General features: G+C 39.0%; 1 protein-coding gene and 1 long non-coding RNA gene across 2 annotated transcripts in view; one reads left to right on the top strand and one right to left on the bottom strand.

Moving 5' to 3' along the window:
• Positions 1-9,791, bottom strand: part of LOC145441012 (ephrin type-B receptor 1-B-like) — a 33,627-nt gene extending 23,836 nt beyond the window's left edge. The window contains exons 1-8 of the mRNA XM_080318797.1: positions 9,602-9,791; positions 8,305-8,387; positions 7,094-7,223; positions 6,290-6,359; positions 6,126-6,225; positions 5,011-5,241; positions 2,350-2,570; positions 976-1,101 (exon numbers count right to left, since the gene is read on the bottom strand). Coding sequence (XP_080174923.1) covers positions 976-1,101; positions 2,350-2,570; positions 5,011-5,241; positions 6,126-6,225; positions 6,290-6,359; positions 7,094-7,223; positions 8,305-8,387; positions 9,602-9,686 — 1,046 coding nt within the window. The 5' untranslated portion in view covers positions 9,687-9,791. The remainder of the gene's footprint in view (positions 1-975; positions 1,102-2,349; positions 2,571-5,010; positions 5,242-6,125; positions 6,226-6,289; positions 6,360-7,093; positions 7,224-8,304; positions 8,388-9,601) is intronic.
• LOC145441029 (uncharacterized) overlaps positions 1-12,015 on the top strand; it is a 416,627-nt gene that overhangs the window by 347,048 nt on the left and 57,564 nt on the right. The gene's annotated exons all lie outside the window — the stretch shown is intronic.

Below are 12,015 nucleotides of genomic sequence, written 5' to 3'. Positions count from 1 at the left end.
TAACTGTATTCGCGATTATTAGAGAACGCAATTTCCTCGATATCGACGTTGGGATGCTTCAGTCTAGAGGTTTGCAGCCCATCTGCATGTGCCGGCCATCTCCGATCCAGGACACACCAAGATATACCGTAGCCTACATAAAATCAATAAAATGCGACTCCGCGTTAAATTTTGGATAAAGATATGTTGCTTGAAACCCAATACCCCTCTGATTGCAATCTGAGCCTCGTGGTACAAATGTCACCCGCAATACATGCAATGTATTCAAGTAACGATATTATTGTTTATTCATGACATAAATGTGAGCGGTTTTGATGTGTAGTAAGATAAGTCTTGCGTTCACCGTTACCTAATCTAGCTCTAAACCAAGGTCATCAATATCCAGTGCCCACGCAATGGTTTGGAAAACCGCATGTAGCCCGTTGACAAAAAGGTTGACCAGCCCTGTTGCAGTGGAACTGCGACTTTGCCGTTTGCTGCCCTCTATTATACTGCCAAATGAAGCTAAATAGTAGCCTACTGTCGAAATTTAATGAATTTTGTTTATAAGGTCTTCCTAGCTTTCACGTATAACGAGTTTTAGGCTACTATTAAAAAGTCTGGTACAATATTTGCAGCATTTTGACATACGCCAGATTCAAAGTATAGCATGAACTCTATAATGTTCACAAGATGCAGAAAAATACGATCCAAATTTGCGAAACAATTTAAGCGGGGCAGTTTAAGCATTACTGACATCTAATTTTAAGACATCTTTGAGAAACATCTCCGTGACAGCGTTACCAATGGTGCCCCAAATGATAATTTGAAAAAGTGAAAGTAGTATAAAACTAACACAGTTTGAGAGGCTGTGATATTTGATACAAAATAAATCAAGTGCTGAAAAAACGGGGAACACTGACCAGAGTGACCACATCCGCCAATCAGATGTAAGTAACAAGATTGAATCTGCAACAATATTTTCAGTCCACAAACCTTGATTTCGCATCACCGAGATCGACCACGCTATAACCAGGATTGCACAGACATGAGGTAGAGCCAGTTGCCACTGTACCAGAGTTTATTGGGCATCGCAGACACGCATTGTTGCCTTTTTCAGGCCTGAAAGAAATGAAATAAACATAGTTAACACAACATACAACATAATTTTCCTATAAAGTATAGTTTGTCAGCATCAAAATGTAACATATTTCAACAGCAACCTCTAAGAAGTGGCAGTTACTTGAAAAAGAGATAACTATAAATGAATTGGTCCTTTATCAGGTCTTTCTCGTTTTTTTATTCTTTATTGTAAGGACATTGTGAGAACAGCGACGTAAGGGAGGAAAATCTCTGATAAACCTCTGAAGCAAAACGGAACTTGCTACTGCCAACAATTTAACCGGGGCGTCCGCCGTCTTTGGTGGTGGTACGCTAACTAGCCCACATACAGTAGCATTTGGGAAGGTGATGGATAAACAAAAGGTCATAGGTCGAGCAATTGGGCCGTGATGTTGAGGTTTGGTCGAAGGTGTTGACCTTCTTTCTAGTCACCGCGATCACAACCGTACGCTGAACAGTGCCATTACTCAGGCTGATGACCAAAATATTATCTTGACAAATCTTCGATTTATATGGTCATTTAACACCAGAGCCATATTGCTTATTATGATTCCTGAGATGCCAACTTGTAGTATGTCCCAATTTCGCTCGGGACTTTTTGCAAGACACCTCATATTAGCTATAGGCTAGTGATAAACAGCAACATAATTACTTTTCCTGAAAATAACATCATGACAACAACAAACTCTGAAATATCGGTAGCCTACTATAGTTGCAACACAACTACTGCAATAACTTCTCTTCCACCAGTTGGAATTGAGCCAAATTTGGTGTGCATCGTTTCTCTAGATTACCTAACAATTTCATAGGGTAGACAGAAAAATTTTTATTCATTTTTTAGCCTACATAATAAATCCAAAACTTTTTTATCTTTAGCACAGACGCTGCAGGTTGGAATTGAACCAAATGAAATTTTAAAAAAAGTTACATTTGAACAGTCCTAAAGGCTAAAGACCAGCGTTTGGTGACGGTCTGAAAATCTGCTGTTTCAATCAAGGACATGGGGTACAAGAAATTTTAATGATAGCTCAAGGGGTACGAACTCTAAAAACATTAAGAAACACTTGATTAAGACTAGCTTCGATATTTATCAGTGATCTTGAATTCTTGACCACGATGATTAAGAGCCATCACTTAATTCGTCAAAGTATACGAACCTTTCACAGACTAGTAAGTAGCAACGAACTCGTCCAAAGCTCGCTGCCCACTGCTTTATATGACAGATGGCATTATAGTATTGACACTCACTTGTACGAGGCTTTTGTACAAGGCTGACATTCTGTTTCATCTGCATTTGGCTGGTATCCTGCCACACACTGGCACGAACCGGTCTTGACTTGCCAATCGCCAGAACTTGTGCAATGGTAAAGAGGACCAAAGCGAGGCGAGAAAGTGCCGACAGGTAACTGTTTGTCGTTGGGCTCTTCCGAATCATCAAACGAAGAATGAGGTAAGCACGATCCAATGATCTGAACGAAACAAACATACAGTCTCGTACAATTTATACAGGTGTTTATGAAGACTTTGGCATTTGGGGAACCAGATGCCAAAAATAAACACCCTTTTAAAAAGTAGATTTTATGAGAATTTTAAATAATAACGTTAACAGGAATTAGAAGGAGTGTGTTTCAAGCATAAAGCAATTGTATAAATAGCAAGTGCTTAAACTGGGGTTTGTGGAGCCCTCGGGGTCCATGAAAGGCCAATGAAAATGCTAGGTTTAAGGTAAAAAAGCCTGTGGACTGATCAATCCAGCGAGTAGCAAATGAAAGATCCTTGCGCCAACAAGTAGGAGTTTCAGTGGCCATCAGCAGATTTTGAAGTCTCAAATTTATGAATTTAGCACAATGAATAGGCATTTACCTGTTCACATGATTCTACCACAGACACTGTAGCATTCTGTTGCATTATGTAGCCGCTATGCATGAACCAGGTTGCATTTATCACAATCCGCACAGAAATAACAGAAACCATTCTCCTTGCTATAAAAAAGTCCCTACACGGTTCAATCATTGATAGGCTTTGCTATGTTGTCCAATAGGGACATATCGTTTTATCAATGAGTTTGGGAACCACCGTCACGTACCGTATACATTTTCATCTAACCAGCACAGAAAACGTATGCATAAGGGTCAATACGATCAATTGGTCTTCGTGTAAACTCCCACATCATGTGCAGACAATAGTACCGGCAAAATATAATACAAATAAAATAAGGAATAATAGACCAAACACATGGATCCTTCGGAGTAAATGAGTTGAAGACTAACGACAATGCAATAAAATGATAAAAATTCATGGACACATCGCCTTGCATGACATGCTACGTTGTGATGAATTCAAAAAAGATTTGAGATTTCACTGTTGCCCGGGTGCTCGTAAGAGAGAAATTTTATATTAGAGTGAATTTGATATGTGATAGATGGATTTCAAATTAAATTTATTCTACAAATATCGAACCACGGTTTGAGAAGTCGAATTGCTGTATCGTACCGATTAGGTTCTTTGCGCTTATCCACTACACGCTCATAATCTTTAGTAAGCCTAATAAGCCTGCCTGGATCAAATCTTCTAGGATACGTCTTCAAGAAATTTGAATCTACACAATTCAACACATTAACACAGGGGTGGCCAACCTTTTCAGCCAAAGGGCCACATTTGGTTGACGAACTATTGCGCAGGCCACTAGCCGCGCGAAGCGCGAAAATTTTTCGAAGTTCATAGGTCAATAATATTGTCACTTGACTATATTGCGGGCCTGCTGTATATCGCTGGGCTCAGTTGGCAAGGAATGGACTATTAGGCGCCTGGACATATCGATATCGGAAGCTTTGACCAACATGCGTCAATCATTTTGGGCCTAGGTTTCATAGTTGACGGTCTTTCTGCAAGCGCAAACGCAAGGTCGCATATGTTGAATGACACTTTGTCTCGTAATCGAGAATATAGTTACACTCCATCTGATACATTAGGCGTTCTTTCGTTTTCACAAAGGGGTAACAATATTAAAAGCAAGAAATCGAGTGACAACATGTTGCGCGAAGCGTGTATTAAATTTTTACTTATGTTAAATCTATCGCAAAGTATTCTGCTTTATTGTAGTGTACGAAGATCTACCAAAATGTGAATGGCTCATGGATCTGCCAATGCGTCGGAACTGATATTTTATTCATCAATTCTCAAGAGTAGCAGCCAGTCTAATCAAATTTTTGGTTGGCCTTGCAAGTTCACAATCTGTGCAATCCATTTTTGATAATATTACTAATTTCGGAAATTACCTCGCGGGCCACTTAAAACTGTCTCGCGGGCCACGGGTTGGCCGGCCCTGCATTAACAGAAAATGGGATAGGAGTGGAAGGGAGTATATTTGACATAGATCCACCAGCACAAGTTCTTCTTATGCATAAGGTGGAAAATATCGAGGCTTTTGGATACGCCATATAACATGATGTAACTCATTTATGCATCATATGTGCTAGAGTGCTAGTATTTTGAAAGGAGTCATCGATTCATCAACGCAAGTTTGCCTTCTGCTTAAGGGTGGCAAATAGCAGAGCTTTCGGAACTGTGATATAACATGATGTAACTGAGTAAGCCTCATGTGTGCTACAGTGCCAGCATTTTGCATGAATCATGCTGCAAAATTTACCTGCGCCAGTACATTATCATCATTTGAAGAATAACCGAAAAGTTCGAAATAACTTCATATCCCAGTTTTGAACATTATTTAGATCTTATCAAAGCGAAAGTAACCCTGCATGGCATCAGAATGATACATTATCCAACTTTTACCTACTATTCTTTTGCTCCATTAAAGTTATACTTATCCAATTATAGGCTACATACAAGACAGCGTTCACCTCTCCTGGGACAAAGATAAAAAATCTCGTTTCAAGTAAAACAACCCACCGGCACAAGTGACGTATCGCTGGCTCCTGTCTTTGTTTCTTGGAATGTTGCGAATCCCGCCACAGTTTGTCGGCACACTTTGTGATAGACGCGCACCCCCATTAACGCCACACAAGCCCCGGCATCGACGATGGCGATATGAAGGAAAAGGTTTTTAGAAGAATTGCCGAACGATATGTCGACTTGCTCGTGATTCATTTCATCGTTTTTCGCCACCGGAGACCATCGAATCTAAACAAGTGAATCCAGTATTAAAGTGATAGAGTCTGATTGTAACCAAGTCACAAGTTTCCGAGTCACAAGGCAATTTGACTTATAAAGTTTTGACTCGAGTGAAGTCGAGTCATTTTCAATTCACCACCGAGTCAAGCCCAAGTCAGGAAGCGCGGGGCTGGTCCGAGTTGAAGTGTTAAGACTCGAGTTCAGTATCGAATTCAAGTCAGGTTCCACTAACTTCTGTGAAACTCATGGATGATATCAAAGGCCTCGGATTCAGAATATACTCATTTTTCTCACTCTAAACACGCTTGTTCAAACAGACAAAAGACAGTTTCTGGTTTTAGTTTTCAATTATCGGTCCTGATATACGATACTTGAGAGACACGTCGAGAGCAATGTTCCCTCTAATTTTTCACGAGTCTGCACGCATTCACCAGCTCACTGCGCGGTCCCCTGGACAACGGTGCGTAACGACTAAAAAAAGGTCATCACTTTAATTAGACTGCCAAATTACCCACTTTTCTCATTAATTTTGTGGTGTTGACTAAAAAAAAGTCATGACTTTGGCTTTTTAGAGTGCAGCTTAGATTTTCTGTACCCAGAGACCGTAGCAGCACTGCGCAATTGTGCATGCGCGCGGCCGCATCTTAGAGGGAACAGTGGTCAAGAGTCGAAAGAATCTGTTGAGACATTGCGCTTAGTACAAGTCGAGTCATTTTCTATTTTTAAGATGCACATTATCTCAAGTTACTTCTTGAGCAAAGAATTCAAATGGAGATAGTTTTGACATATTTTGGAAATTAGTGGTAGTAGAGTAAAATTATACAACTCCGATTGGCTTGCGGCTTGATTGTCATCAAAATAATTAAGACAAAATCCGCAAATACTCAACCAACCTCTGCTGCTACTGTGTCAATCTTCTGGTAGAGTTTTGGATGGAACTTTTCATTGTCGTTTGGTTTTTTTGATGACCGATAGTAGACAGAAAATGTTTCTCTACAACACAAAAATCAGTTATCTTAAGCCTACTGAATTTTTAAAAGTTTGTCGCATTTTGCACCTGCACGTATTCTCTAAATCGCTGCATTCCCGCATAGTGAAGTTCATTTCAATAAACACTCTTTCCATACCTTAAAATTTAAATAGAATTAGGAACTTTACCAGAGCATGAGCAATGAGCATCACCATCTATCGATAATTCCAGATTTTTCCATAACTAACTAACTAACTAACAAGTTACAATGCAATTACAGTTACACTATTCAAACTGCTTTGGAAGCAACGAATAATGAAAATTATACTGCATCACCGTTTCATCACTGTGTCGGACATTAAATCTGATAACCTCTTCACTGATGGACTAAGCGTTAAACCAGTGACCCCAACTTTGGGTTCAACGACTCCTTCTGTGTCCATGATATTATCACAGAGGTTCTGTACTAGTGGAAATTGACATAATTAAACGACAAATATCAGTATCAGTAATAGTAAATATCAATATCAAAGGCATCTAAGGCAAAATTTTGGAGCCCCTCATCTTCGTATTTTTGCAAAATGGTCCGTGAATTAGAAAGAAATTAGAATCATACTCAATCAATCAACCTCTATCCCTCTCTCCTATACCTATAATGAATTCCAGGGTGCAAAGGAAATTTGAAGCTGGTAACTAATCGATAGAATGCAACATTCAAATTGGTAATAATCAAGTAGCTGAAAGTGATTATCGTTTCCACACCACAAAATTCATAGCTTATTCCACTTTACAAAATAACTCCATGTTTAAATTACAATTCATCAAAAGAAGATCAGATTTCTTCATTTTGAATCATGGCTGCGTATCATACGTTTTCATATTCACACATACCCTTCACATCGATCTCCGGAAGTAGGAGCCAAGTTTCAGGTCTGTTCGCGATGTTGGAGGCATGATTTATGTCGCAGACTTGATAACCTCTCAACACCTTTTCCTGATATGGCATGCTCATGTCTTCCCACTGAAATAGGACAAAGAAAATCAACAACTGACAGATCTAAAATGAATCTATAATAACACCATCTCTATATTCTCACTATATATGTTATATCGTATGGTGTCGACACAAGCTAATCTCACGGTTCACTGTGATTGGTCAACGTCACACTTTCCATTTGGCTAATGGCAATTTGCCGGTAATTTTTGACCAAATTGCCGAGCATTGAATTCGATAAAACGGGTATCAATCGAAAGCTGTCACTGTTCTGGTTGAGAAAATATAAATTTTATTCCGCTCATGGCCCTGGAACCCCCACAATGAGCCTTGAATTTTTCATTGTGACGCAACAATGTTGTCTGGCTAAACGAGACCGCAGCTCAGGAGCAGATGAACGGCAAGAGTGAGTGATTAGCTGGCGTCACTATGATATATATACCAAATATACAGCACCCCGATCACGAAATTTTTCTGTCTACACAATTTTCATATATATATATATATATACATTGGAAGCGGTAGTCGGATTCGATATTTTTGTCACCAGGTTCTATCACAAATTCTTATTTTTCAGTCTTTTCCTATACAAAGTCATTAATAGTTATCGTACCAGTAATGCTACCGGGTTTGCAGATCTCATAGAATTTTATGCGGTGATTCTATAGAGCCGCTGCGAGCAGCAGAATCCAGCCTTTTCCGGCTCAATTCAGTGAATGAGAAATGGACGGCCAACATACCATTGGCAATTGCCAATATAATCAAAATTTAACGTTTTGCAGTTAGCCAATACTACTTCTGATGGTACTTTTAAATGTTATTTTCCATTTAGGAAACAAATGAAAATAGAGGCAATTGATGCGACTTGAGAAATTTGAAGCAGATGATATTTTGAGTGTCACGGAACTAGAAAAGGGTGATTACAGTGATAATAGACTTGTTGGCTGGCAAAAGCCACACCTAACGATCCGTCATGGTAATTTTCTAATGGTAATGGTAATTCTCTGCGTCATATTCATCTGAGTGTATAAGAATAACAGTTTGATATCAAAAGAACAGAAATTGCTGTAGCTGGAGCAGGAGGGATTCTCATACACTGTTTACTTACGCCTGCGTATTTTTGAGGATTGTTCCAACTTTCTACCCTCCATCGAAGATCAGTAGTCGCTCCTTCAGTAGTGAGTAGAGTCACTGAAAATAATAATACTCTTGGCTAAAAATACTTCAAACTTTTACAAACATGTAAAGTTCCATTGACATTCTCCAAGATATTTAGGCCAACATACAAAAAATATTCGTTGATATGTGTAAGTGTAAAACATTCAGAGCAGTTCAATTTGAAGAGTTGGGAAATATTGGCATCACATATTAGCCTACTATTTATGTGGGAATGATCAACATCATTCTCGGTATTTCCGCACATAAAGGCAAAGGGCAGAATGTTGGTTAAAGCTGTGGGAAATGTATACATCTGAGGTGATATCCGAAGGCTATAGCATTTATTTATATGTTTCCACTGCTGTAGCGGAAGTCGAGTTTGGCTGAGATGTGACGTCATAGGCAGAAAGTATTTATTCATATAGAGCTATACCTATTTTTATAATATTCCTTGTCACACACCAGTAAGATTGGTAGCGCCACATAAATTGACCTTCTGGGTGGATGTATATTAAATTATAAATAGACTACTAATATAAGGGTCGAAACAACACCATAAATGCTTGAAAACATCTTGTTCAGAAAAATCCGCACATAGGGGAGAGGAGAGTAAGATCTAGATGAGACAATTTTTGCATATTTCAACGACACCAACAGCCTTATTATTATGCCTTCTGAGCATAAATTTTGGTACCGACGGAAAGCCTGTAATCCGTACGATCTATACCTACGCTTTGAGTTATATTGAACAACATACTCCCCAAGATCTAATGGAATTCAAAATCCTTGATCAGATGTCTCAAGGGTAACATGAGACACACTGCGTTTAAGATGAGACACTAAGCAATTCTTGTTTGTTACAGTAGGCTACCAATTCATTCCAAATGCTGAGTACTATCATCATCATGAATGAAATTATTAATCATGAAATAATTCACTTTTAAAATGGAATTGTACACTATATATGATTCCAAAGCAAATTATCCGTGGGACCGTGCAAGGTCCAACAATAACAGTTGTGCCGGACCTCCAATCTGTTTGCCTTGGCCATATGATAGGGCTAAAAATGACATTATCGGGAACAACATAGTTGAGGAAATCTGCCCATTAGAAAACTGTTCTATGAAAAAAATACATGTCTCATCTTGCCCCGTGTCTCATCTTTGCCTCCTCGTCCCTATATTCGAATTTTGTAAACACTTTACTTCGAACAATGCAACCAATAACCATCTAAACCACTAACTTACCTTCACTACAGTTCGCAAAGTATTGGCAGCTTATATCCAGCACACCTACGATAAGGAAGATCTTGGAATATTGTATCTCTGCCATATTTATATCTTTTCATTTTATTACAAATTTCTTCTTCATGGAGCAACTGTAATTGTCATGTAGGGATATATTTCTGTAAGAAAATCACAAGTTATAAAGAGCGCAAGGCTCTAGTATGAAATAAGGCAATTTCTAACTAACTAACTACATAGTTTACTAGAACAGTGTAACACTAACGTCTAAACATGAACGCAAAACGTTATGGTCAACTAATATCTCGACGAACCTCCCGAAATTTAGTGTAAATAAACATACAAACTGTCAATCAAACCTCATCGACACACTTCATTGACCATACGGAATTTATGAATGAAATCCTACGCTCAAATGAAATATTCAAGAAAGGAATCTTTGTACAATGTGAGATTCAATCCGTGACGTGTATGTCACAATCTGAGAAATTTGATATAATATTCAAGGCCTAATTGTTCCACATAAAAGGAATGGAATCTCAGGCAGCCACGGCTCGTGTGCGTACCGAAGTTTATGAATGAAAAATATAACAATGAATCATTTACAAATGGTATCAACAGGTGCACGATAGCGTCTACCTGTACCAAAACCGGAACCAGATAATTATGACGTCAATACAGTCTAAATTTGAATCAAACTGGTAAGACACAAATCTGGAAAACTTTAGGCGCGAAACAATAGCCCGATGGATGCAGCATGGTGGTAGCATAGAGATGGTAGGATCTCTACAATCTCTATAGTGGTAGTAGTTCCTACTCTAGTGCGAAGAAATGTTGATAATAAATAAATATTATCTTTCGCATATACGACTAAAACAAGTGAGCGTTTGTGATTTCAAATTTCAATATAGCTTACACCAGGGCTGGCCAACCCGTGACCCGCGAGGTAATTTTAGAAATTAGCAATATTACCAAAAATGGATTGCCCAGGATTGTGAACTTGCATGGTCAACCAAAAATTTGATTAGTCTGGCCGCAACACTTGAGATGTGACGACTAGAATATCAGTTCCGACGCATTGGCAGATCCATGGGTCAGTCAAATTTTGGTAGGTCTTCGTACATTACAATAAAGCAGAATATTCTGCGATAGATTTATCTGAAGTAATTTTTTTCGCGCTTCACGCAATATTTTGTCGCTCGATTTCTTGCTTTTGATATTGTTACCCCTTCCTGAAAATGAAAGAACGCCGAATGTACCATATTAGGTGTAATTACGATCGCGATTACGAGAGAAAGTGTCGTCCAACATGCGACCTTGCGTTTGCGCCCGCAGAAAGACCGTCGACAATGAAACATTGGCATAAAATGATTGACGCATGTTAGCCGAAGCTTTCGATATCGATATGTCCAGGCGCCGAATAGTCAAGTTCTTGCAAACTGAGCCCAGCAATATACAGCAGACCCGCAATATACTCAAGTAACAATAATATCGACGTTTAACTTGAAAAAAATTTCGCGCTTCGCGCAGCTAGTGACCCGCGCGATCGTTCCTCAATGAAATGTCGACCTTTTGCCAAAAAGGTTGGACACCCCTGACTTACACGGACATCGATGAAATGGAAGTATGATTCGATGGAAAAGGAATATGGATGGTAGCTTCACTTTCGCACTGCTGTAAACCAGATGCAGCTCGGAGAAATATATAACCGGTTACCAGTGTGAATATGGCTAGGGTTCAGGTAAAAATCATTTTGCCACTGATTTAAATCGACTTTAATCGAAGCAATAATTCAAATCATTTTTATTTTATTTTGACGGCTTCTACTGCTCATAATAAAAACAATAAAAGAACGTAGGATGAATGCATCCTATGCGCGGCTCGAAATCATCATCCTATAGTTGAAAAAGTTGAACCTCACTGGCTATAATGGGTCGGTACTTGTGCCATTAACCTGTTAATTCCGAGCAGAGGTGGTCACTGGTCAGTAACGCAGTACTGCTTTTTCCAAATAGGCCTGCTCTTCGTAATATTTTGTGGTCTACTTACTTACGTTCGTTATTTCCAGTTTGTCAAGTAGAAGTAGTTTAATCCTCCATTCAGAAAGATGGCCGGAGGAATTTCGAGGCTGTTTTCACGGAGTACTAACAATAAATTTTCATAAAACTTAACTAAAGCCCGGAATTTTCGTCGCACTTCATGGACATATATGACAAATATGTTTTCACGAAAGTATAGGTGAATAGAATTTAGGTAACGGGTTGTGTGGTTCCGTTCACACTGCATTGTCGCCCATATGAAATCACAGTAAATGTGTTCTATGATAGCGTTTGAAACTACCTTTTCGCAACTGAGCTATTGCCTATCATATCGTAATCTCTAGCAGTTCATGGCGTGTCCCAATATGAAAAAGTGAG

Source organism: Botryllus schlosseri, chromosome 6, assembly GCF_051294905.1.
Source record: "Botryllus schlosseri isolate E-star chromosome 6, Bs_hap1, whole genome shotgun sequence".
In the NCBI taxonomy this organism is placed as follows: domain Eukaryota; kingdom Metazoa; phylum Chordata; class Ascidiacea; order Stolidobranchia; family Styelidae; genus Botryllus; species Botryllus schlosseri.
The sequence above is the reverse complement of the archived record's forward strand: the minus strand, read 5'-3'. Positions and strand labels throughout refer to the sequence as shown.